This window comes from Trachemys scripta, chromosome 2, assembly GCF_013100865.1.
Source record: "Trachemys scripta elegans isolate TJP31775 chromosome 2, CAS_Tse_1.0, whole genome shotgun sequence".
Taxonomy (NCBI): Eukaryota; Metazoa; Chordata; order Testudines; family Emydidae; genus Trachemys; species Trachemys scripta.
Genome location: NC_048299.1, coordinates 69,499,317 through 69,524,287, shown reverse-complemented (window position 1 = coordinate 69,524,287; position 24,971 = coordinate 69,499,317). Strand labels below are relative to the sequence as shown.

At 39.3% G+C, this 24,971-nt stretch overlaps 1 protein-coding gene across 1 annotated transcript in view; it reads left to right on the top strand.

Moving 5' to 3' along the window:
- The window catches only part of NEK10 (NIMA related kinase 10), a 167,902-nt gene that overhangs the window by 131,437 nt on the left and 11,494 nt on the right, over positions 1-24,971 (top strand). The window contains exons 29-36 of the mRNA XM_034760809.1: positions 1,792-1,840; positions 3,720-3,757; positions 3,873-4,013; positions 13,083-13,183; positions 17,601-17,711; positions 20,101-20,209; positions 22,148-22,200; positions 22,295-22,350. Of these exons, the coding sequence (XP_034616700.1) occupies positions 1,792-1,840; positions 3,720-3,757; positions 3,873-4,013; positions 13,083-13,183; positions 17,601-17,711; positions 20,101-20,209; positions 22,148-22,200; positions 22,295-22,350 (658 nt within the window). The remainder of the gene's footprint in view (positions 1-1,791; positions 1,841-3,719; positions 3,758-3,872; positions 4,014-13,082; positions 13,184-17,600; positions 17,712-20,100; positions 20,210-22,147; positions 22,201-22,294; positions 22,351-24,971) is intronic.

Genomic DNA, 24,971 nt, shown 5'->3' with positions numbered 1-24,971 from the left:
AAAACAAGAGAGAGGCATGACTTTTTTATTGTCAGCTCTGACCTAAATAAAAGATGAATGGTTTCTTTTATAATTTGTCTTAAACCGAGCTCCACATGATAGATGACAATCTCCTTCACGATCTTTTCATTATTGCCAGGGAATCTTGAAAAGGGAAGAAAACTGTAGAGACTATAATGCAGTACATTTTAAGGGTATGTCTTCACTACCAACATTAAAGCACTGCCGCAGCAACGCTTTAACGTGGCTGTGTAGTCGCATGTGGAGCTCAGTTTAAGACAAATTATAAAAAAACCACCCCCGTGAGGGGAGTAGCTACCAGTGCTGGGAGCATGGCTTCCAGTGCTGGTGCACTGTCTACACTGCCACTTTACAGTGCTGAAACTTGCATCGCTCAGAGGGGTGTTTTTTCATACCCCTGAGTGAGAAAGTTTCAGCACTGTAAATTGCCAATGTAGAGATGGCCTCACATCTTGACATGTGCTTGAGCCTCATGGAAAAGGATTCAAGTCACTTGGAAGTTTATTCAGTTTTGAAGGCTGGGCCTTTTCTGAAATCTCCCACTTTTGCTATAGTACTGATGCAGCTCCACCAGCACTAGCAATGGTGGGAAAACTAGTATAAGATCTGGCACAAAATTTTTTAGTACAACGTTGTCCGATTCGGAGTGATTAAACACTGCTGTTCCCAGTCGACGATAATACTTCCATTGTTACTACCAATAGTGGAAAGATAAGTACCTCAGCCAAGGGTAGAATATATTATGAATATGCAAAGGAAAAATGGTGAAGACCTGCCTAGTTTCTGTTATTAAGATAACCTTTGATAGGATGAAATATTTCTTTGTTCTGAATGTACAGATACATTCTGCCTTCCCACAGAAAATGGGGGCAAGAGGCAGTGGTCTAAACAGTTAGAATTAAAATGGTTTGCGGAGCAGTAGATAAGTTATCACTGGAACAGTTGTACAGAAGAAATCTTTTCTGTCATGGCTTCTAAGTGAATAAATAGTAAAGATTATGGAGGATTTTCTCTCCTCTTGATGCATTGGGGAACTATGTGAATGAATATCCTAGCATTGATTAGGAGACTGCTCAGTCCAGTGGTTAGAGAACAGAACAGACACACTGGGTTCTGTTCTAGCTGTCCTACTGATTCACTGCATAATTGTGAGCAAGTCAGTTAACCTCACTGCTCGTTAGCTTTTGTGTCTTTAAATCAGTGGGACTATTTGAGAAGTAAGGTACTGCTCATGTACACAAGAGTGACAGAATTTGGCCCAAAGTAAAAAAGCTAAAAATTAGTGGCAATTTTAAGTTTTGTATTTATTTCCTGCTGTTGTGTACTAAGACATTTCTAGCATTACATACGGCATTAAATATATGTTTATGATAGTTTAAATTGTGCCATGAAAACTGAAATTTTTCTCTCTGAAAAATAGTACTCTTTCTGCAGGGAAAAAGATACACCTTAAGGCCCCAGCCTTGCAAAGACTTCCATACATGCTTAGCTTTTAAGCAAGTGAGTGATCCAACATATACATCAGTCTTTGTGGTAGTGAGATATTGGTTATGATGCAGGCAGATCCTTGGTGCATCACAAGGGGACTCAGTTCTTAAATGTGTTATTTGAATTTTGAAGTTTAGATTTAGTCCTAAAAGGATGGTGTGTGTGGGGGGGGGGGGGGTTGTTAAGATTTTGGCACAGTATATCTGCTGGGAAATTGACTATATTTTATTTCTATACTATTCTTTCAATACAGAGAATATAACCTTTGTGCATTTGTTTCAGGTATAATTAAACGAAGTTTCAGTGCTTCTGAAAGACCACCTCAGACAAGGTATGTACAATTTTAGGTTTCAAAAATCAGATTTGATCATCGTTATTTTGAATTCCAGTTTGGATATTCCACAAAGAATTTTTTCCAGTTGTCCTGGATAAAACTTTTGTGGAGTGTCTGCAAACGTGTTAATTACCTCAAGCTAACTGGCAATCAATTAACTTGAGGTAAAAACTCTACTGTCAACATACTGTTATAGATTGTCTATGCACAGAAGTTGCACCGGTTTAACAAAAGGTATGACATTAAATTCATTTAGTTAAACCAGTGCAGTTTTATGACTGGACACCTTTATGTCAGTTCCAACTAGAGCTGGTAGAAAAATATTTTTTTTTATTTCTGCAACTTATTTTGAACAAAGCATATTTTTGGTGGGAAAAAATATGCATGTGTGTGTATTTAACTGTGCACACAAGTGTCTTGTCCTTTGAAGTACTCTAAACCAGCTAGTGCTTCTTTACAAAATTAGATGAATAGTTTTGGGAAATCCATGATCTGATAAAATAGGTTCTCCTGTTGCTGTTAACATATAAATGCCTTCTTGGTCTACGGAGGAATGAGCACCAGGAAGGGTACCAAGAGGTCTTGAATACTATTCCCACATCTTTGTTAACTGACCTTAATAGTATGTAGACCTTCACAATCCTTTTTAGTGAGGCATCACACCACTCCTCTGAGATGGGCCAACATTGTTACCACCCTTTTACAATGGAATAACTGAGGTTATGCAAAAGTTATGCAATTTGAGGAGGGATAGCTCAGTTATGCAATTTGGGGAGGGATAGCTCAGTGGTTTGAGCATTGGCCTGCTAAACCCAGGGTTGTGAGTTCAGTCCTTGAGGGGGCCATTTAGGGGTCTGGGGCAAAATCAGTACTTGGTCCTGCTAGTGAAGGCAGGGGGCTGGATTCAAGGACCTTTCAGGGTCCCTTCCAGTTTTATGAGATAGGTATATCTCCATATATTATTATATTATTATTATAAGATCACATACAAAGTCTTGTTAGAACCTGGAGTAGACTCTGATCAACTAATACCTTTTATCCACTAGACAAGAATGCCATCAATGCAAATTTTCTGTTCCTTATAGTCACCATAGGTAAAGTGGGGCTAATAATACTTACCCGCCTATATAAAGTGTGTTGAGCTATACTGAGGAAAAAGGTTTAGATAGTTGAGCGGATTAGTGAAGGTTTTATACACTTAAGATCTGGATCTAACACTCTTTTGCTGCACGTTAAAGGCTCAAAAACCAGAAGGCAAATAAACAGAACCTTCAATATATTATTGTATAAAAAAACTCATGCTTTTTAAACCAGTCTCATGATTTATTTTTGGAACTTGACTTATAATTTTGGAAACCTGTGGTTGTCAGTCCTGTCTACTGCTTGCCAGAAACTTCATAAATTAAGGATCATTGTTTTTTCACACTGCTGAAGCAAGTCGACCTCTGTTTGTGGGTCTTTTTTGTTTTGTTTTGGACCAGATCAGAGAAAAACTCTGCAAAGTGGTACATGCTCCTTACAGAGGCAGGCACAATATGTTGTTTCTTTTAACATTGTTTAATCTTGTCCCCCTCACAATCCTAATTTTCTTTACCTGTGACTATGGCCAGGATCACTTGCAGAGAGATATTTTCATATGTATACGGTGCAGTGTTCAAAATTATTTTAAAACGTTGATTCCTGGTCATGTAGCTGAAGCTGCTGGACTGTGCCAAATATTGGGGAGAAAGGGATGGGAGGTAGGAGATCAGGAGGAGGCATGTGAAGGGAGCAAGGGATATTTTGTATTTCCTCTATGATTTTATATTTTATTTTATTTGAAACAAATTTATATGATTTGAAACAAGACAATATCAAACCTACTTCTGTTTTATAGAGATTATATTGGAGGCCTAGGATCAAGGCCAAGACCAGGTAATTGCATGTTTATGACAACCAGACTTGCACTGAAATTAATCTTACCATTTCCAAGTTCTTTTAAATTTTGTTTTAATTGCATATACAGTATCTCCCTCTTTTATTTCTTCAGCTTTGCTGCCTCTTGATCTGCTTCTGAGAGTACCTACGCTCATGTTCAGGGCCAACGTTAAGAAAATAGAGACATCGTTAGTGACAGGGTGGCAGTCTTATAGCCTTCCAGCTGTGGTTCTTCGCAACCTAAAAGATCATGGTAGTTCTCAACAGTAACATTTTGAAGTGAAACAAATGATAGGAGAGCACAACATTATGTATGAGATAGAAACACAGTATGTGAGTGATCCTTAAGGAAACATTTTAAAAATATGAATTCCAAGAAAATTCTTCGGGGCTCTATTTTAGCATGCCTTACCCAGCGCAAATTTCCATCTAATGCAGTTGGAATTTCTCCTGAGTAGGTAGTGCTGTATAGAGTCTTTGTAAGTTACAATATGTTTGCACATATATCATCATTGGTGAAGCAGTCTTGTAGTTTCAGATGCTTTTTATTCTCACTGATATGATTTAAAAACTCTATGCTGTTACTTCATAATCTACACTGTCACCTGGATTCAGTTGTATTTGAAAGAAAAAGATTTTGAGCAATTGAAATATTGCTCTTCATAGAGACTCTTCCATGTACATATAGTAACTGTTGTTTCACAGCTTTTTGGTTATTAAGTCTGTTTTGGGAATTTTAATTACACAATACAAAACACAAATTATTGCCCAATTATAACAGTGGCTATTGTTTTCTCAAAAGTGTTGTAATTAGAGATATACAAACTCTGTGAATGCACCCTGGGGTATCCAGCTAGAATGTCTCAAAATCATAATGGTCTGTGAGACAACATAACTGCCCTTAGGGTAAATTAAAGAGAATATTGATATCTCCCATTAGAAGGTTTTAGGGCCTAGATCTAAAGTAGACTCTAAAGCATGTCTTAGAAATACCTCCATTGCAGAGATGTAGGTCTGCTCCCTGGATTTCAATTCATGCATTTATGCTCTTGAGTTGGTTTCCAGATCAGATGCCCAATCTGGGAGAGCAGTTGTACAATCTTGTTTAATAAGTTTTCTTCCGAATTTTGCTACTACTACAGGGGTGGGCAAACTGTCCTGTGGGCTGGATCTGTTTGGATCCGGCCCATGGGATTGCCACCCATGGGATTGCCACCCATGGGATTGCCACCAGTGGTGCCGTGGGTCCCGCGCTGCTGCTGGAAGTGGCCGGCATCATGTCCCTGCGGCCCCTGGGGGGGGGGAGAGAGGGCGAGGGCTCCACGCGCTGTCCTTGCCTTTAGGCACCACCCCTCGCAGCTCCCATTGGCCGGGAATGGGGAACCCAATGGGAGCTTCGAGAGAGGTACTCACAGGTGAGGGCAGCGCACGGAGCCCTCTGCCCCCGCTCCCGGAAGCGGCCGCGGGGACGTGGTGCCGGCTGCTTCCGGGAGTGGTGCAGGGCCAGGGAGCCTGTCTTAGCTCCGCTACGTGCCGCTGCCACCCTGGAGCAGCTCCAGGTAAGCGGCGCCGGGCTGGAGTCTGTACCCTAAACCTTTCTTGTACCCTGCACCCCAACCCGCTGCCGACCCCTCCTGCACCCCAACCCCCTGCCCTGAGCCCCTTCCCACACTCCACACCCCTTCCCGCACTCCACACCCCTTCCTGCACCCCAACCCCTGCCCTGAGCCCCCGTCACACCCCTCCTGCACCTGAACCCCCTGCCCTGAGCCCTCTCTCACACTCCGCACTCCCTCCCGCACCCCAACCCCCTGCCTCAGCCCTACATTCATGGTCCTGCATGCAATTTCCTCACCCAGATGTGGCTCTTGGGCCAAAAAGTTTGCCCACCCCTGTACTACTATCTAATCCCCTGAGAGTATGGATCCATACTGACAATCTGCTGATGACTAAGCTCTTTATTGAAGATCCAGAAGTGATAATGTATATGACTTGTAAATGTGCAACATTAGAAAGTCATAAGTTGCAATTGATTTATCATGTTGGAATTATAGCACTTTAAATCTGATGTATATTAAAACCCCTTTACATTATTCTGGCAGACAGAACAGTGTAGAGGGGGCCGATGTGAAAATAAGAATTGTGCCAGTGTTAAATCAATTGTATCTTCTGACTTTCTGTGAATCAATTTTTGTTTGCAAAAGACATAATACATGGTTGTATGCTTTAGTCTTTTAAAATGGTCTAAAGCTTGGTCAGCAATATTTTTTCTAATGATCCTTAAAGTTTGAATTAATATTTTCCCATGGAACACAAATAAATCATTATTATGCCACTATGGTTCAAAAGGTAGATGCATAGTGCTCTTTAATTAAAAATCGGGGTTTAGTATACTCTGCTTAGTAAATAGCTCAGCAATACTAGTTCATTTAAGAAGGCTAGTAAATTTGTTTCCTATCAAGCTGCCTGTGGCTAATCTATATCTGATATCTCATTGAGGAAGGGAGGGAACAAATCACATAGGAGTTTGAGATTACTTGCTGGCTAGCAAATGAACATTTTTGCTTCAAAACAAGTAAACAGCCTTTTAACTGTTATTCTTAAGGGAAAAATATTAAGAACATTTAGTTACTTACATATGGGTACCAACAGAAAGAAAACAAATCACTGCACCAGGCAATTTTGGCTACTATATCTAATTTCTATGACATAGATATATAATATATTACAGCGTATAGACCATCACAATGTGTCTATGCTGTAATGTGGTGTCTATGCTGTAATGATTATTTCTGAGCAGGAGGCATAACACTGTTTGCCCTTTGGCTATCATGTCTGTTTTAGGATATCTCTAGGCCTTTTTGCATTACTATTATTAATTTTTCTAATTTGGTTAAGCTATTCTTACTCTATTATCTCACCTGCCTCTGTCAAATTCCAGTTCTTCCGCAGTCTTATCTCAGGGTGAATGCTACTTCCTGATTTCCAAGACTAGGGTTCTTTCTCTCCGTTGGTCTTTTCCATAATTCCAAACTCTCCTCCTCCCAGCTTGTCTTCAGGTTCTTACCAAGCAGTGTCTTGAAATGCCCTCTTGTCATCTTTGGGTACATGAGAGTCTCTGGATAAAGTTGAGAAGTGTGAGCAACAAGGGTGATGTCGTGGTTGGAGTCTGCTATAGACCACCAGACCAGGGGGATGAGGTGGATGAGGCTTTCTTCTGGCAACTAGCAGAAATTGCTAAATCGCAGGCCCTGGTTCTCATGGGAGACTTTAATCACCCTGATATCTGCTGGGAGAGCAATACAGCGGTGCACAGACAATCCAGGAAGTTTTTGGAAAGTGTAGGGGACAATTTCCTGGTGCAAGTGCTGGAGGAACCAACGAGGGGCAGAGCTTTTCTTGACCTGCTGCTCACAAACAGGGAAGAATTAGTAGGGGAAGCAAAAGTGGATGGGAACCTGGGAGGAGGTGACCATGAGATGGTCGAGTTCAGGATCCTGACACAAGGAAGAAAGGAGAGCAGCAGAATACGGACCCTGGACTTCCGAAAAGCAGACTTTGACTCCCTCAGGGAACAGATGGGCAGGATCCCCTGGGAGAATAACATGAAGGGCAGAGGGGTCCAGGAGAGCTGGCTGTATTTTAAAGAATCCTTATTGCGGTTGCAGGAACAAACCATCCTGATGTGTAGAAAGAATAGTAAATATGGCAGGCGACCAGCTTGGCTAAACAGTGAAATCCTTGCTGATCTTAAACGCAAAAAAGAAGCTTACAAGAAGTGGAAGATTGGACAAATGACCAGGGAGTAGTATAAAAATATTGCTCAGGCATGCAAGAGTGAAATCAGGAAGGCCAAATCACACTTGGAGTTGCAGCTAGCAAGAGATGTTAAGAGTAACAAGAAGGGTTTCTTCAGGTATGTTAGCAACAAGAAGAAAGTCAAGGAAAGTGTGGGCCCCTTACTGAATGAGGGAGGCAACCTAGTGACCGAGGATGTGGAAAAAGCTAATGTACTCAATGCTTTTTTTGCCTTTGTCTTCACAAACAAGGTCAGCTCCCAGACTGCTGCACTGGGCAGCACAATATGGGGAGAAGGTGACCAGCCCTCTGTGGAGAAAGAAGTGGTTTGGGACTATTTAGAAAAATTGGACGTGCACAAGTCCATGGGGCCGGATGCGCTGCATCTGAGGGTGCTAAAGGAGTTGGCGGATGAGATTGCAGAGCCATTAGCCATTATTTTTGAAAACTCATGGCGATCAGGGGAGGTCCCAGATGACTGGAAAAAGGCTAATGTAGTGCCCATCTTTAAAAAAGGGAAAAAGGAGGATCCGGAGAACTACAGGCCAGTCAGCCTCAGTCCCTGGAAAAATCATGGAGCAGGTCCTCAAGGAATCAATTATGAAACACTTAGAGGAGAGGAAAGTGATCAGGAACAGTCAGGCATGGATTCACCAAGAGGAAGTCGTGCCTGACTAACCTAATTGCCTTCTATGATGAGATAACTGGCTTTGTGGATGAGAGGAAAGCAGTGGATGTGTTATTCCTTGACTTTAGCAAAGCTTTTGATACGGTCTCCCACAGTATTCTTGCCACCAAGTTAAAGAAGTATGGGCTGGATGAATGGACTGTAAGATGGATAGAAAGCTGGCTAGATCGTCGGGCTCAACGGGTAGGGATCAATGGCTCCATGTCTAGTTGGCAGCCGGTATCAAGTGGAGTGCCCCAAGGGTCGGTCCTGGGGCTGGTTTTGTTTAATATCTTTATTAATGATCTGGAGGATGGTGTGGACTGCACTCTCAGCAAGTTTGCAGATGACACTAAACTAGAAGGTGTGGTAGATACACTAGAGGGTAGGGATCGGATACAGAGGGACCTAGACAAATTAGAGGATTGGGCCAAAAAAAACCTGATGAGGTTCAACAAGGACAAGTGCAGAGTCCTGCACTTAGGACAGAAGAATCCCATGCACTGCTACAGACTAGGGACCGAATGGCTAGGTAGCAGCTCTGCAGAAAAGGACCTAGGGGTCACAGTGGACGAGAAGCTGGATATGAGTCAACAGTGTGCTCTTGTTGCCAAGAAGGCTAACGGCATTTTGGGCTGTATAAGTAGGGGCATTGCCAGCAGATCGAGGAACATGATCGTTCCCCTTTATTCGACATTGGTGAGGCCTCATCTGGAATACTGTGTCCAGTTTTGGGCCCCACACTACAAGAAGGATGTGGAAAAATTGGAAAGAGTCCAGCGGAGGGCAACAAAAATGATTAGGGGTCTGGAGCACATGACTTATGAGGAGAGGCTGAGGGAACTGGGATTGTTTAGTCTCCAGAAGAGAAGAATGAGGAGGGATTTGATAGCAGCCTTCAACTACCTGAAGGGGGGTTCCAAAGAGGATGGAGCTCAGCTGTTCTCAGTGGTGGCAGATGACAGAACAAGGAGCAATGGTCTCAAGTTGCAGTGGGGGAGGTCCAGGTTGGATATTAGGAAACACTATTTCACTAGGAGGGTGGTGAAGCACTGGAATGGGTTACCTAGGGAGGTGGTGGAGTCTCCTTCCTTGGACGTTTTTAAGGCCTGGCTTCACAAAGCCCTGGCTGGGATGATTTAGTTGGGAATTGGTCCTGCTTTGAGCAGGGGGTTGGATTAGATGACCTCTTGAGGTCCCTTCCAACCCTGATATTCTATGATTCTATGATTCTATGTATAGAGGGGCAAAACTGACCGTACATACCTATCCATAAGTGATTTAGTGAGTATTCATGACATAGCTCAGAAATCCAAGGCAGTAGCTTTGGAAGGAGATATGTTTATAAACTCCAATTTCATGTATGTAACCTATTTATGCTGAAAGCCATATACTTCAGTATAATCTATACACATCCTCTTATTGGATGGTTTCACAATGCTGTAAATCAAAAAATTTACAATACAGTTGTAATATAAATAAATGTACAGTAGAACCTCAGAGTTACAAACTGGCTGCTTAAGCACACACCTCATTTGGAACCGGAAGTACACAATCAAGCAGCAGCAGCGACAAAAATAAATAAATAAATAAGTAAATACACTACAGTATTGTGTTAAATGTAAACTACTGAAAAAAAAAAAAAGGGAAAGTTTAAAAAAAATATTTGACAAGGTAAGGAAACTGTTTCTGTGGTTGTTTCATTTAAATTAAGATGGTTAAAGCAGCATTTTTCTTCTGCATAGTAAAGTGTCAAAGCTCTAGTAAGTTCAGTTGTAAACTTTTGAAAGAACAACCATAACGTTTTGTTCAGAATTGCAAACATTTCAGAGTTACGAACAGCCATCATTCCCAAGGCATTCATAACTCTGAGGTTCTACTGTATTTTGCCCAGGCAAAAATATATCACCTATGAATGCATAACTTCCTCTAGCTGTATTTCATGAATGAATTGATACTACAGATTGAGTAGAATAACAGATAGTGATGATCTAGCTTAAAAGGAAAGCATGCAAATCTAGTTAATATGTTCATGCAATAAAATTGGAAAATTCAGCTTCTCTTTCTCTTTGTTGTAAATAATTCAATTATTAACAATCGGTTTTACATTTCTTTCTTGCCTAAATAAAATCAGCAATAACTAATTTAATACATTATTCATAATAAGTAAAAGCCTTTAAAAAGTGTTGTTGTGTTCTTAATTCTAAAACTATGAATGATTGCTTTTGTTAAAGAAAATTACTTTGAATTTTTTTTTGTCCCAATTCCTCCAATTTTTCTGTCAGACACAGTTCTGGATTATCAAACAGAGATTCAACAAGTGCATCAGTAAAAATCCACCTTTGCAAACACAGTGAAGTAGTTACGGGTGCATGCAGCAGATGTGTGTAGTTTTTTTATGCATGCCTATTGCCTCCTATATTTGAAAAATTGACCCATAATGTGTGCTTATGTTATAACTCTGACTAAAGAAAAATTAAAATTCAAAACACTAAATTTAAAAAAAAAGATTGTTGGTGCCTTTGTTCTCAGTGAAGATGAGAAACTGGAGACAATGCATAGGGGCATGATTTTCTGAAATTTTATTAAGAGAGAAATACTTTACAAACCAGATAAAACAATAATTTCTAAATTTGTAAAGTCTGTACTCAGTATCCTGAAACAAGCTTACTTCTGTGACCAACGGCAAGGGGTGTGTGTGTGTGTGTGTGTGTGTGTGTAAAAAACCCAATGACTTTTATGAGTACATCACACACATGTATACGTGGGGATTAAATTTCTATTTGCATTTGGTGTTTTCTATAACCCATACTCACTTTTTTATCAATATTCAATTAATCTGACAACAGAAAGTTTGAGGTTTTAAAGCCAATTTTCCCTGCATATTCATAGATGAAGGTAGCTCTGCTTGTATGAATCTCCACTCATGTATATGTAGCATGATGGACTATGAAACAGAGTAAATTCATGCCACTAAATCTACAGAAAATGTAAATTTTATTGATAAAGTGCCCCATGGCAAGGTGCTCAAGATGCTGCACAGTTAAAATATATAACAAAACAACAATTAACAGACAATACAAAAAAACCCACAAATAAACCACTAAAAAGATATAATGATGTCATTAAGCAGGAGTCATACACCGGAGCTGACAGGGATTTCAGGTGGAAACACCTGCTGTGTCTTCAGTAGTTTTTTAAAAAGTGGGGCAGGGATTGTCTGAGGTGGATGTCAAGGGAAGTAAGTTCCATCTCCCTAGCACCACCACACAAAGGACTCAGTTACCTGCTGGTGCAAGTCATTATCATCAGTGCCATGTGTACTCCATGGCACTAATAGAACCAATTTTATGTCAACAACTGGAATTTCACACAACATCAGTCTTCGCAAAGCAAGAAATATCGATCCCTTGGCACCACGTAAACACACACAAATCTGGCTCAGAGTTTAAAATACTCAGATGTAAAATTCAACAATAATTAATTTTTACAGCGATTATTTTTGAGATTCTTTTTTTTTTCGGCTGTGCTTTCCAGGCCTTGATTCCTGTGACGTTGTCTAGCCCGTTTCAAAACCTCCTTTTCTACAAGGGTGCCAAGAAAGGGAGTCCTTTTAGCTGGCTTCAGGTGTTCCCCTCTCTGGTTTCTGGCACACAGCTGCTGCCCTGTGTGTGTGCATTCATACATGTGTGTATATATTTTATATGCATAACTATAATCTGTGTACATAGAGACATAAATTGTATGTGTGTATTATGTATACATACAGAATATGTAGAGCAACTACACTAACACCATATAATACATAATTCTGCTTATGTGCTAGCACCCTGAGATACACTTGCCATGGGGACTATAGATTTGAAATCTCTATTATAACATTGCATTAACACTTCTCTGGGCAGAGGATAGGCGAGTGAAATGATGGGCTTCATTTACAGCATTCCATTTTGGTTAGCATCTATGGCCTTTTACATTATGCATGATATATGCCAATTATTTAGTAATATACTTACTGTGATGATGATATCTAGAGGGCCTTTAACAGGTTCCTCCATAACCTGTCCTGAATTATTATAATTATTATTTTTTGTCTGTCAGCCAAAATGGTATCTGGCAGGAACAGGGAATTCTGACAAATAACTACCATTTTCATTGAGTTAGGCAATGAACAGAAAACATGAGGAAATCCATTGTCTCACAGTCTCATTGAGGTGTTCTCAAAAGCTGCTGCGGCTAGATATTGGAAAGAAAAGTTCACTGTTACAAGGAACATATGGCACAATAAGTGGGAATAAAACTATTTTATGAAAAGAATACTTCCATACTATCTACATAAGACGTATTATAATTTCTAAGGTAAAAGAGATGCTTGTTAATAGTAATAAAATATTTGAAAGCAAAGGAGCATGTGTTAATCTGTGTGCAAAATAATTGATAGTTTGCCACAATTAAAATCAGAGGATTGTGTTTATTATATAGTTAGGTAACCCTACACATAAAACTGAAAAGGCTTTTATGAGTAGCGAAATATATTTACGCCTCTTCACTCCCAAATAATCTATTTTAGTTTGAATTAAGCAGAGAAAGTGATTCTACCTTTTGAATTTATGATGAATAAGGCTGTCAAACTTGTAAGGTTTTAATTTAACCCTTTTATCCTTTTGTAATGTTAGAACTGATCTCAGACCTGGACATTATTGGGGAAAAGTCAGAGATTAAAAGGCAAAAGACTATTTTTGTCTAGATTCCATATAGAAACAATAATTAAAAAAAATAATCTATACACACTAGTGCTATGTCCTGGAAAAACAACAAAATGGGCTCTCCTCCTGATTGTAGCATTATCATCTGCAGCATCTGCAGGAATTGCTGTGTCACAAAGGAAGGTGCGCCAGATCAGTGACCCTATTCAGCAGATGCTAATTCAGCTGCACAAACTAATCTACATCACTCAGGTATGCGTTTCTGCTGCTTCAGAACACTCCAGTGCCTTTGTTTGCTTGTTGATGCCAAAATGATTGTACTACAGTGTTGCTATTTTAGTTGCTCTTCTTTAAAAACAACAGAACTTGACATTTTTACAGATGGCATGATTTAAAAAAAATACTTTATTTAAATAAAACTAACCTTGAATATTAGTATGTGGAGGATGGTAATAATTGAGTCATAGTAAGAAATGCCACTGGCTCACCTCATTAAAATGGATTTTATACAGAAACTTATTTTAATAACATTCTGTCATGCCAGTAATATGAGTGTTGTATTTCAAATGACTTAATATAAAACACTGGCTCAGAGATTTCATGAAATGCTTTTATTCTTATAGTCATTTTTAAGAGTTTCCTATTATTTCTAACACAGTACTTCAAATGCTGAATGCATTAGTTGGCTTAAATATTTTGAATTTAAATACAGTTTCTATTCTGACTTAATGCTAATTGAAGAAATTCAATGTTTAATATCTAAAGAGAGTAGAAGCTCTGATTTCAAACTGGTACTAAAGCAAAACTGTAACTAGTATAAATCTCTTAGATTGTACTCTCAAACTGGTAGTATAACAAATGATTTCACTCTTCAGCAGCATGGCTACAGCTCAGTAGTAAAGGTCACAATTACTAATTTTAAATAAATGCCAACTTACCCTCCAAAATTCACAGTTTATACTTGGCAAGACGTGCTTATCGCTGCTGGAGCTTTCAGATTGCTGAGCAAAGTTGGTTCCATTTTCTTTTAAAATAGAACAGCCAAACTGAATTTATGTGTATCTCACATAATAGGACTCATTAGCCTATTTTACATCCTTGAAATTATTATACCCGTCAAAGGTGAAAAATGCCTGAAAAACTGAATCCCCTCGGCCAAAGAAAAGAAACTTCTCTTTAATTTTTAAAAAATGAACTGATTGAATTTAATGCCAGCTTGACAGTGTGGCAAGTCCTCTGTCTGTTAAAGAAGAGATAAGGAGCAGTGCAATCTTCTCTATCCTGCCCTGTCAATGTGCCTTAGTTGTGTGTTGGAGGGCCCACCTGGAGAGATAAGCAAGTATTTCAGGCTCCATACCCATTAAATACCAGCCTCTCTTCTCAGAGGGCCCTCAGAGACATTAATTAAAACCATTTGTGGTTATCATAGTATGGACACCTGATAACTAAGAATGGGCAGCACTCACCAGGCTCACTACAGACAGTCCACTGAACAGATAGTAAAAATGTTGATACTGTTGCCTCTTTTCGACCCACGTGGTAGTCAGAGTTTGGGGCTCTGGGGATATTCTAGTTGGAAGTACAACTTGATGATAGTCAGGTATTTCTTTGATGCAGTTTTGTTTATTTATAGAAAATGTATAAACATCCTGTGTCTGTGAGCACAGAAGGAACCAAAGAGTAGGAAACAGCTTCTTTTGCTCACAGGGCCAAGAACACTTGTTTCAATCTGCATCCCTGACCCAAAAACCACTCCCCAGGTTTCTGCCAGAATCAGACACCATGCTTTCAAATGGTCTTTCTGGCTGGCTGGCTGTTTCTCAGGCTATGTCTACTCTACAGAGCTTACAGTGGCGCAACTGTACCAATGCAGCTCTCCCATCGATATAATTAATCTACTCCAAACGAGCGGCAGTACTTATGTTGGTGGGAGAAACTCTCTCACTGACATAACGCTGTACACACTAGTGCTTATGCCGGCGTAATTTATGGTGCTCAGGGTGGTGGAATATTCACAGCCCTGAGCGACATAAGTTTTGCTAACATAATGGTAGTATAAACATAGCCTCAAGCTTTGTCTACACTACACCGCTGCGCCGCTGTAAGGTCTCCCATGTAGCCACACTATGCTGGTGGGAGAGAGCTCTCCTGCTGGTATAATTGAACCACCCCCAACCAGCAGCAGTAGCTATGTTGGGGTGGGAGTGTCTCCCCCCGACATAGCGCTGTCCACACTGGTGCTTTTGTCTGTGAAACTTCAGTTGGTCAGGGGTGTTTTTTCATACCCCTGACCGACAAAAGTTTTACGACAAAAGTCTGGTGTGGACAAAGCCTCAGTCTCTCCCTGTTCTTATTTGTTCTGCCTCCCCCTGACACACCCACCCGCTGTGGTCACAATACCCCATGAAACCCTCCCACCCACATAGTGCTAGTTTCTGGCCAGACAGGTCTTGTTTTAGGTGTGCCCCCCTAAGTGTTTGTTATAGCTATCTGAAGTGAAAGGTACATTCACACCCAATCTCAAAATGCTTTGTAATCCAAGCAGTCCCCTGTATCTCTCAGCAGTAACAATGCTTTCAATTTGGGCTAGATTTGAAATGGTGACCTATAGATGAAAGGCTCCATGCCTTGTAACCACATCCCTTGAGAGTTCCAATCCTCCTCATTATTTGTTTATTTTTTACAGATCTGAGGAAGAACAGACTTTAAATAAATATGTAGCTGGCTTTTAAAATGCTCAATTGCAGATCTCAGCTGACAACTAGAAGCTGAAGTTTACAAGGGAGAGTTCTTATTGCTGGTTCTTGGCTGCCAGCAGTCTTTCCAATCCAGTTTCCATGGAAACAGGTTTTGCTCTGGTCTCTGAAAAATAATGTAAGAACAAGTTTTTAAAAAACCATTATGTAAAACCTTGGCCTTATTTTCACTGATCTAACATCTGATTTCATGGAAGCAGAATCTGGAATCAGACAGCAGCAGCTGAGACAACTCTGGTTATTTTCACTTGCAGCTGACTGTTCCCTAAGCCCTTGTACCTCACAATGCCCCCAACGTGTGCAGGTATTTGGTATTAATTCACACAGAATCACAGGCTTCTGCTTACTTATAGGATTAGAAACATTCATCATCTGATTGGCTGAAAGTTCTTAAGGGTTTACAACACAACGTATGAAAGACATTGTCTACCTAAAAAGAAAGCAGCATATGTCTGGATGTAACTAGTTTTGATGAAGCCCTTTATACTCAGAATCAGATCCTGATCTCAATTTTGCCTGTGTAAATCAGGAATAACTCCATTAAAGTCAGTATAATTGTTCTGGATTTATACCAGTGTAATAACCACAGTTATTCCCAGAAAAATACAAAAAAAAAAAACCAAGTAGACTTATAGCTAGATATGTGGGGATGGCCTGAATAATGGTCAAACCTTTCATGTGTCAAAAAGTTTCCATTTAGTTATAAATGGCATTTGTTTGTATACATTTACGAAGTGTAACATGGGTTAAATCACATCTATGACATATAATCCTGGTCCAGACAGTTTGAACACAAGGATCCTGATTCGTCACTGAATTATACCCTGTGTAGCTATTTGCACCGGGGCCTGTGATTGTGTCAAGTGCTACCAAATCAGAATGGTAGTTTTACATCCTCTGTGCACAGGGATAAATGATTATGCAAAGTACCAGGCAGTGGAGAATTAAGCCCAAAGTGTAATATGTGTTATAGGATGACTCTATCCTCCACATTGGAATGATGACAGATATAAGTAAAAAGCTGCCCTGACAATAGGGCCTGACTTACCATTGGGACTTTACATTTATTTTTAGAGCAGAAAGGTAATTTAAAAATTCAAACACAAAAAGATTTAATCTTTCATAAAGAAGAGAGTTCAGAGGATCCTCCTATAAGAGACCTGTTTACAGCTGAAATATGCTGCATGTTTTTCTTTGTTAAACAGAGAAAAAGAGGGGAATGCATTTTGATGCACAAGAACATAGATAGAAAATTTTCCTGTATTGGTATAAAGTCAAAACCTTTCTGGATACTTTACAGACAAGTAAAATATAAAGTTCCTGTCCTGGAAAGCTTACAATAGAAGGGCCAGATTCAGCCACACTTTGTCGTATTGAGTAGTACATTGGAGCCTTAAGCAAAGCCCATTGAAATCAAGGGGAAGATTCCCATTCACTTTATTTTGCATTGCATCAAGCCCTTATCCTCATATATAGTTCCACTGATTTCAATCCTGGTAACTCAAGATAACCAACACAAAATTCAGCCCAAGCCTTTTCCTCAGGATCTGTTCTTCCTAGGGTTCCTCCCTTAAGACTACCTAGTCCCAGATGTTAGATTATTTTGACCAGAGGGGCCAGTCCTACCCCCTCTATATCCATGATCAATATAACAAGCTACACCTGTCACAGTGAGCCCAGTTACCGTCTCTTCAGGTTCCAACACCTTCTAACAGGGTGGGTGAACAAAAGAACATTATTACAATATGCATTGTTTCAGATTCTATACAGTAGTTTATTGCTTGGGCTATTAAATATCAGTGTCTACATATACAGTGTAACTACCAATTTTAAAAATTAACACTGTAGGAAATGTGGCCTATAGAGGAGTCAAAATTGAGCGGTGATAACAGCCGTTTCTCTATCCCCCATAGCTTCCTCCAGCTTTGCACTGCAACTTGAAAAGAAGAGTTATTGAGAGATTCAAGAAATCTCTCTTCAGCCAACAGAGCAATCCTTGTAACTTGAAATTGGAAGTTAAAAAGGTGCAGTATTGTGAGTTGTTGTGGTGTTCATCTCTTTTCTATTTCTATTTGAATTATGCTATATGAATTAATCAAGGGGAGGGGGAGAAGAACTTTATAAAGGTTAATTAAGATGCTCTGAATTGTATGTGTTCTTCATATTCATCTTCCATTTTAGTCATGAAAAATAAATATCTGATTCAACAAAAACTTGAGAAAATTAATAATGTTTTCATATAATTAAATCTTTGGCATTATCCCCACACTCTGGTTCCAGTAAATGATTTTTAGTTAGTATCACAAAAACTTTGATTAATTTGAAATTGTTTCCAATTTTTATGGAAAATGTTTAGGCAAATGCTTTATCCACCTTTTAGTTTATGGTCTGAAGGTCTCCTAGATAAGTAGCGATACAGAATAGTTTTAGATTTTGTCTTTGATCAAAGGCACACACATTGAAAATGGAAAGATCCAGCCAGCTGCTAATAAACAAAACATAAAATCCACCTCCTCAGAGATCAGAGAACTTGTTTTTCCTTTCATGGATCAGATCAGGATAGTAACAGGGAGGGATTTAAAATAAAACAGCAGGAGATCAAAACAGTCACATAGAAGTTTTCTGAAATTTATTTTATAACATAATATGATGATTCTCATATCTTTTATAAATATGAAATAGATTTTTTTTTCAGTTCCAGGCATAATGCTTAGAGGAAAATTAATGCTTGTTTAATTTTTTTTAAATGCAAATGCTTCCCCCGCTCAATAGTCTCAAAAATCGGCCTCTGTTAGCATAAATATTTTATTAATTATTTACCAAGAAATGTTTCACAATACAGAACAAACAGGGTTGCATTTTTTTTTATCATTTAACCTTCCCTTTTCTTGTCCTAGGATCAAATTGCAACTGTTTGTGTTAAAAAAAAAAAAAAAAAAAGGCTAACTTTGTGTGTTAAAGGCTAATCGAGCTGGATTATGTCAACTCCTGTTACATTATCATTAGCCTGCCAACATTTTGGTATTTTGGAACAACATCTTTCTACTCAAAGCATGAACGCTTAGAAAGCACTGAAACTGCCCAATGCTCTTGAAGCCAAATTATCCTTCCTGATAGTTGAATAGTCTGTTAGCAATAATTCAGTGTCATCACTTGAAAATTACTGAAGACTTGCAAGCATTAAAGGATATTTTTTCTGGTCAGATATAGATTCAGCCTTTGTGATTCTGGGCCACGTACACAGAAGCATTGAGGTACAAGAAGGTGATAATCCCTTTCTGTGGGGTGACAGTATTTGGAAGACTGAATTCAGTTCTGAGTATCTCCCTCCCAGAAAAATGTAGGCAAGTTGGAAGCAGTTAATAGAACAATAAAAAATGTTCAGGGGGCTGGGAGGATTGATGAATGAGGAAGAAGTAAAAGCTAAATATCTGAAAATCAGTGGGAGTCGGGTAGCAAATTTCAGAATCTCAGCCCAGGACCACCAATGTGAAGGGTAGTTCATAGTAAAACAGAGAGTTAATGGGATGAAATTAAGTAGAGAAAAGTTTAGGATGAGCCCTGGAAGACCCTCCAGGACAATGATATTTGTTATATTGTACAATCATTTTCAGTGGGAAATGATGGAAGGCCTATTGCCTGAAACATTTAAAATTAGAGTGAGCAGGTGACTAGATAAGAATAACAGACTGTTAGAAAGATTCCTGCGTTGTCAGAGATGGGGGTGGAGTAAAGGACCTCCCATAATTGGTCTTGTCTGTGTCTAACCAGTGTGATTCTACAGCATTAAAAGCTGGTGAAAGAGAAGAGTGTTGATTATGCTGGAGATTCTGTAGAGTTTGGGAACAGACATTTCTTTCTTATTTATCTACAAAAATAACATTGTAATGTCAAAATCATAGTGGATCCTACATCCCTACATAGACACCCAAAAATGATTTGATTCTCAGTTTTCACATGTTCACAGCAGTCAGTTGAAATCAAAAGTGATGAGATCCCACTGATAGAAAATCAGGCAATTTAAATATGAGTTTAGGAACCTAACTTTACGTACCAAACTTTGAAAATCTCAAACTATTGACTGTTTTTCTCCTACTTTTGAGAAAACACATTTTTTCTTTTTTGTTTTCATACAAATTTGCACTTTGATATTTCTTTCACATGTACCACATAGCTGTGAGGTTTATGCTGAGTGCAGTTTGGCTGCCTTCAGTGTTTGATAAACACCTCTGAAGGGAAGAAGGTAGCGCATTCATGACTGATTTGACTAGTTCTTTATTCATTTCAAATGTATTGAAAGCCCCTTTCTCCTCTAACTCTGGATTTTAGGAGAGTGAAAAACTACTTATGTTCTGCGATGGAAGTTTTTGGTTTAAAAAATTTAGTTTTAATATGGCTTTTGCTTTTTTCCAGCTGCTCCAGGGTTCTCCTGAACTGATTGAGCCCAACTTTTTTACAGCAGATTGCCATTTATTACTTCGCTCCACTGGGGGAAATATATTGGCCCCAGATGATAGAACAGGTAAGGAAAGCAAACGAACACTCATGATCTGAAATAGACTTTTCAAGTCGGGTACATGGTATTGAGATTAGAAGTTTTCAGTAAAGAGAAATTAACTCTTTGTTGTCAGTTACTGTCTTTACTGACAATTAGGTCATATTTGCGGAACTGATTTAAAAGACAGTATATTTTGTGATTGTGGACCAGACATAACATTTAAAAGAATGTTCTTGCGTTTGGGGTATGTGTGGATTTTTTCAAATTACAGTTAGGTGCCTAACTGCCATTGAAAGTCAGTGGGAATTTGGTGCCTCTTATTCGTGTCTTTGAAAATCTTCCACTTGGGCCTTAAGCAAAGCCATATTTAAACACTGTGCAAGAAAGAGCTCTTCTTATACCATGTTTTATAGCGGTTGCACTAATATGACTTAATTGCCTATCTGGATGGGGCTTCAGAGAGTTGGAGAGGAAACAGTAAAACATAGTTCATCTGCTACAGCACGCTCCATACAAGGGCTTGTAAACATGTATACTTTTCATACGTAGTTATCATCAAATATGGCTTGCACCTAAGTTGAACACTCTTGTAAACAATGTGCTCCATCCTCAGCAACACTCAATAAGCACTGGGTGCAGCTAAATTGGGGAACCACAAAGGAGCCACTTGTGATTCCCCATTTTTTATGCATTTCTTTTTGCATTTATACAGTGTTCTTCTTGTAATCAGACATGACTGTTTTTACAATATGATCACATCATCTACATGGCTGGGAGGGGCTGCAAGCACTTTGGAGGCCATTATTAGAATTCAAAATGACCTTGACAAATTGGAGAATTGGTTTGAAATCAGCAAGATGAAATGAAATAAACACAAGTGCAAAGTACTACACTTAGGAAGGAAAAATCAAATTCACAGGTACAAAATGGGGAATAACTAGCTGGGTATTGGTACTGCTAAAAAGGACCTGGGGTTATAGTGGATCACAAATTGAATGAGTCAACAATGTGATGCAGTTGCAAAAAAGGCTAATATTCTGGGGTGTATTAACAAGAGTGTAGTGTATAACCCATAGGAGATAACTGTCCTACTCTACTCAGCGCTAGTGAGGCCTCAGCTGGAGTACTGTGTCCAATTCTGGATGGCACACTTTAGGAAAGATGTGGACAAATTGGAAAGAGTCAAGAAGAGAGCAACAAAAATGATAAAAGGTTTAGAAAAACTGACCTATGAGGAAAGGTTAAAAAAGTGGGCATATTTAGTCTTGGGACAAAAGATTGAGGGGGAAACCTGATAACAGTCTTCAAATATGTTAAGGGCTGTTATAAAGAGGATGGGGATCAATTGTTCTCCATGTCCACTGAAGATAGAACAAGAAGTAATGGTCTTAATCTGCAGCAAGGGAGATTTAGGTTAGATATTAGGAAAAACTTTCTACTATAAGGATAGAATCATAGAACTGGAAGGGACTTGAGAAGTCATCTAGTCCAGTCCCCTGTACTCATGGCAGGAATAATTATCTAGACCATTCCTGTTAAGCTCTGGAATAGGCTTCCAAGGGAGGTTGTGGAATCCCCATCACTGGAGGTTTTGAAGAACAGGTTGGATAAACACCTGTGAGGGATGGTCTAGGTTTACTTGGTCCTGCCTCAGAGCAGGGCGCTGGCCTGATAACCGTCGAGGTCCCTTCCAGCCATACATTTCTATGACTCTATGATCACAACCACATACCAACATCTAGAAGATCACATCATACTGTAAGAATTTCCTCCTCCCACCTGTTTACATGATCACTGCGGTCAATGCAGCAAAAACAGATGAAGATCAAGGTTAGCCATTTCTCTTGTTAACAAACTGTTCTGTTATCATTCTGGCTATGCTGTGATTGCTAAAAAACTCTGATGAGGCACATGTATGCCAAAATTTCAGTGATTTAACATTGCCTGATATTTGCTTTATAGGCTTTTCTGGCAGTTTTGACATGGAGGAAGGAATGACGTATGAACAGATGCAGGTCAGCGTTTCACATTCTTCATGAACAATTTTGTTTTCTTACTTTTAACCAAAATATACATTTTTTACTAACCTGAATTTCCTTTAATCTGTAGTCTGTGATTGAAGAGGTTCTGGAGGAAAGTGGTTATTACAATTTCACTTCTAACAGGTGAGTATCAAAGTTCAGTTTCAAAAGGAAAAGTTAAATTGTGATGTGGTAAGCCAATGACACATTTTCTTCTATTTCCTAATGGTAGCTCTCTTTCAGTTTTATTGTAACACATAATGTTATGGCATATAGGCCTGGACTGGATAGAACTGATTTAGGACATTTTAGCCAATCTTCTAGATCAGCCACAGCTGCTGTATTCTTCACTAACAGAGCAGAATGAATGGTGTATGCTTGGTAACAATTTCCTCTCATTATTCCATGTAAAAACTCAGTTGAAACAAAAGGCATCTCTATCCCATTCATTTTAATGGGAGTTTATTTTGTCATAAAACCCTACTGCTACAAGACTGAAACTAGCAGAGTCAGTATAACGTTTGGATGCAATACAAAAAGGAAGAAATGTAGGTGCTAACAAAAAAAGAGCAGAGGGAAGTGAAATAAAGATATGTTTGAAACTGCAGGCAGCAGTCTCTCTCACACACACATACACACACACGCGCACACACACACACACACACACACACACACACACACACACACACACACACACACTCTACCTGTTACATAAAGAGGGTTATCGGTGGAGATCCTACATGAAAAATAGAATAACACAATAACCCAAGCCTGGTATTTCTAGTTCTGTTTACCGGTCTAGTCCTAAAGCACCTTCGGCAGACTTTTAATAGTTCATGTTTCCCCTATCGAAGAAGTGGTTCATCTTTGCTTCTTTCCTAGATCTTCCCCAGCAGTCTGCTCCTGTTGCCAATGACCAACATTTTCAAACATGGGAGCCTAAAATTAAGCTCCTAAATGCATACTTGGGTTCCTTAAATAAAAGTGGCCTCATTTTCAGAGGTGAGAAGCACCTGCAGCTCCTGATGCTTCAGCGGTATTTGCATAGGTCTAACAAGGCTATTATATAAATGTACCACAGTTTTATAGACATTTACCTCATGCATACTGTCTGGCACAAAACATCTACAAAGACTAAATATAACTAGGCAGGTGTTCGGTGCACGTGGGCAGGAGTCTTTTACACACATTAGTCTAAAAAAGAATCTGTTGCTTAGTGGAACTATACATAGATGTTAGCATTGCTGCAAAGTATGCGTGTATGTCAGCATATAGCATAGGAATTGGGTATTAATACACATTACATGATCAGCTCCAAAACTGTTCATATTCTCAATCTTCTAGTTCCAATATCTATTTCTCAGCTCTGGTCCCATGTGTGTTGTGGATTCCTAATGTATCATTGTTCTTTGGTATCTACATTTTAAAACGTTTTTCTACATTTCTGGAAATCCCACATTATGGGAAAGATTGTGACTTTTCCTGCACAGCCACACAGGGGAACAATGGGGTGTAAATCATTGTCTTACTTCCCCATGCTGTCTGCTCGTGTTGTGGGTGGGAGCATCAGAGGAAGAGCAACCACTGCTGGGTCATTTCCCTCTCCTCCCTCCCCCACATGCATTTGGGCAGGGAATGCATGGAGTTTTGGCTCCACTCTCTCCTCCACACACTGGGAACAGCTGTCCCAGGGTATGTCCCCCTGGAGCAATGGGGAACTGGAAGTCAAATTGACTCTCTGAGTCAGACTCTGCTTCCTGGCCTGTTCCTGGGGCAGCATGTGCAGACCCCCATAGTTAAATAAAATTTTTGGGAGGGTGTGGAATGCACCCCTGCACACTCATTTGTTTGAAGTGTATTGTTTGAATTTGAAGTTTAACTATTTCTTACTCTCAGAGAATGTGTATTTAGACATGATTAGATTTTAAAATGTCACTGCCTGCAGTACGTTCTCTTGCTGTTATTCCATGGTTTACTCTTCAACATACATCCTATTATCTGCTGTCCCCTTGTAGCCTGTAAGACTAACCTGTTTGCTTGTATATATATATATATCTTTTCTTATAGTTTAAGTATTTGATGTATTGTGATAGGTTTATCAATTTATATTAAAGTAAGTTTGGCTGTAATGCAAAAGACCTACAGGCCATATCCTGTATGTTAAGCTAAGGCAAAGTTAGCATATCTATATTAAGACCTTTTACTCAGAAAGCAAAGTTGACCTATAGCTTGTTTCCTAAATAAATGAGTACCCACGCCTATGTCTATGACCTTTTATCTAGACCAATGGACAATGAAAAATGGCATGGGGAGGGGGGTTCCCACAGACTTAACAAGTACACCACAAGAGACTGATGTGCGTACATACCTGTCATCAATACGCACATACATACTAGCCTATGGGGTAAGTGTACCCTAATATCTCTGTGGGTAAGGAATGAAATTTGGGCATAAGAGGAAGGAGGTCCAGCATTTGCCCTATAAAAGAGGTAACCCACCTCAATAAAGGATCTCCATTTTATCTCCATTTCTCTGTTCTTACTTTACTTCATCTCCATTTCTCACTATCTCCATTCTCACTTTACTCTATTCTCATTTACTTTCTCCACTCTATCTACGATGACTGCTACTATTTGTAGGCTATGTTTGTTCTTAAACTTTAAGTTTCAAGGGAACTAGGCTAAGCTTGGTTTCCCTAAGTTTTATTCTTAGTTTGTTTATTAGGTTTTGATTTAAGTTTAAGTTAGTCGAGTAAACTCTAGTCA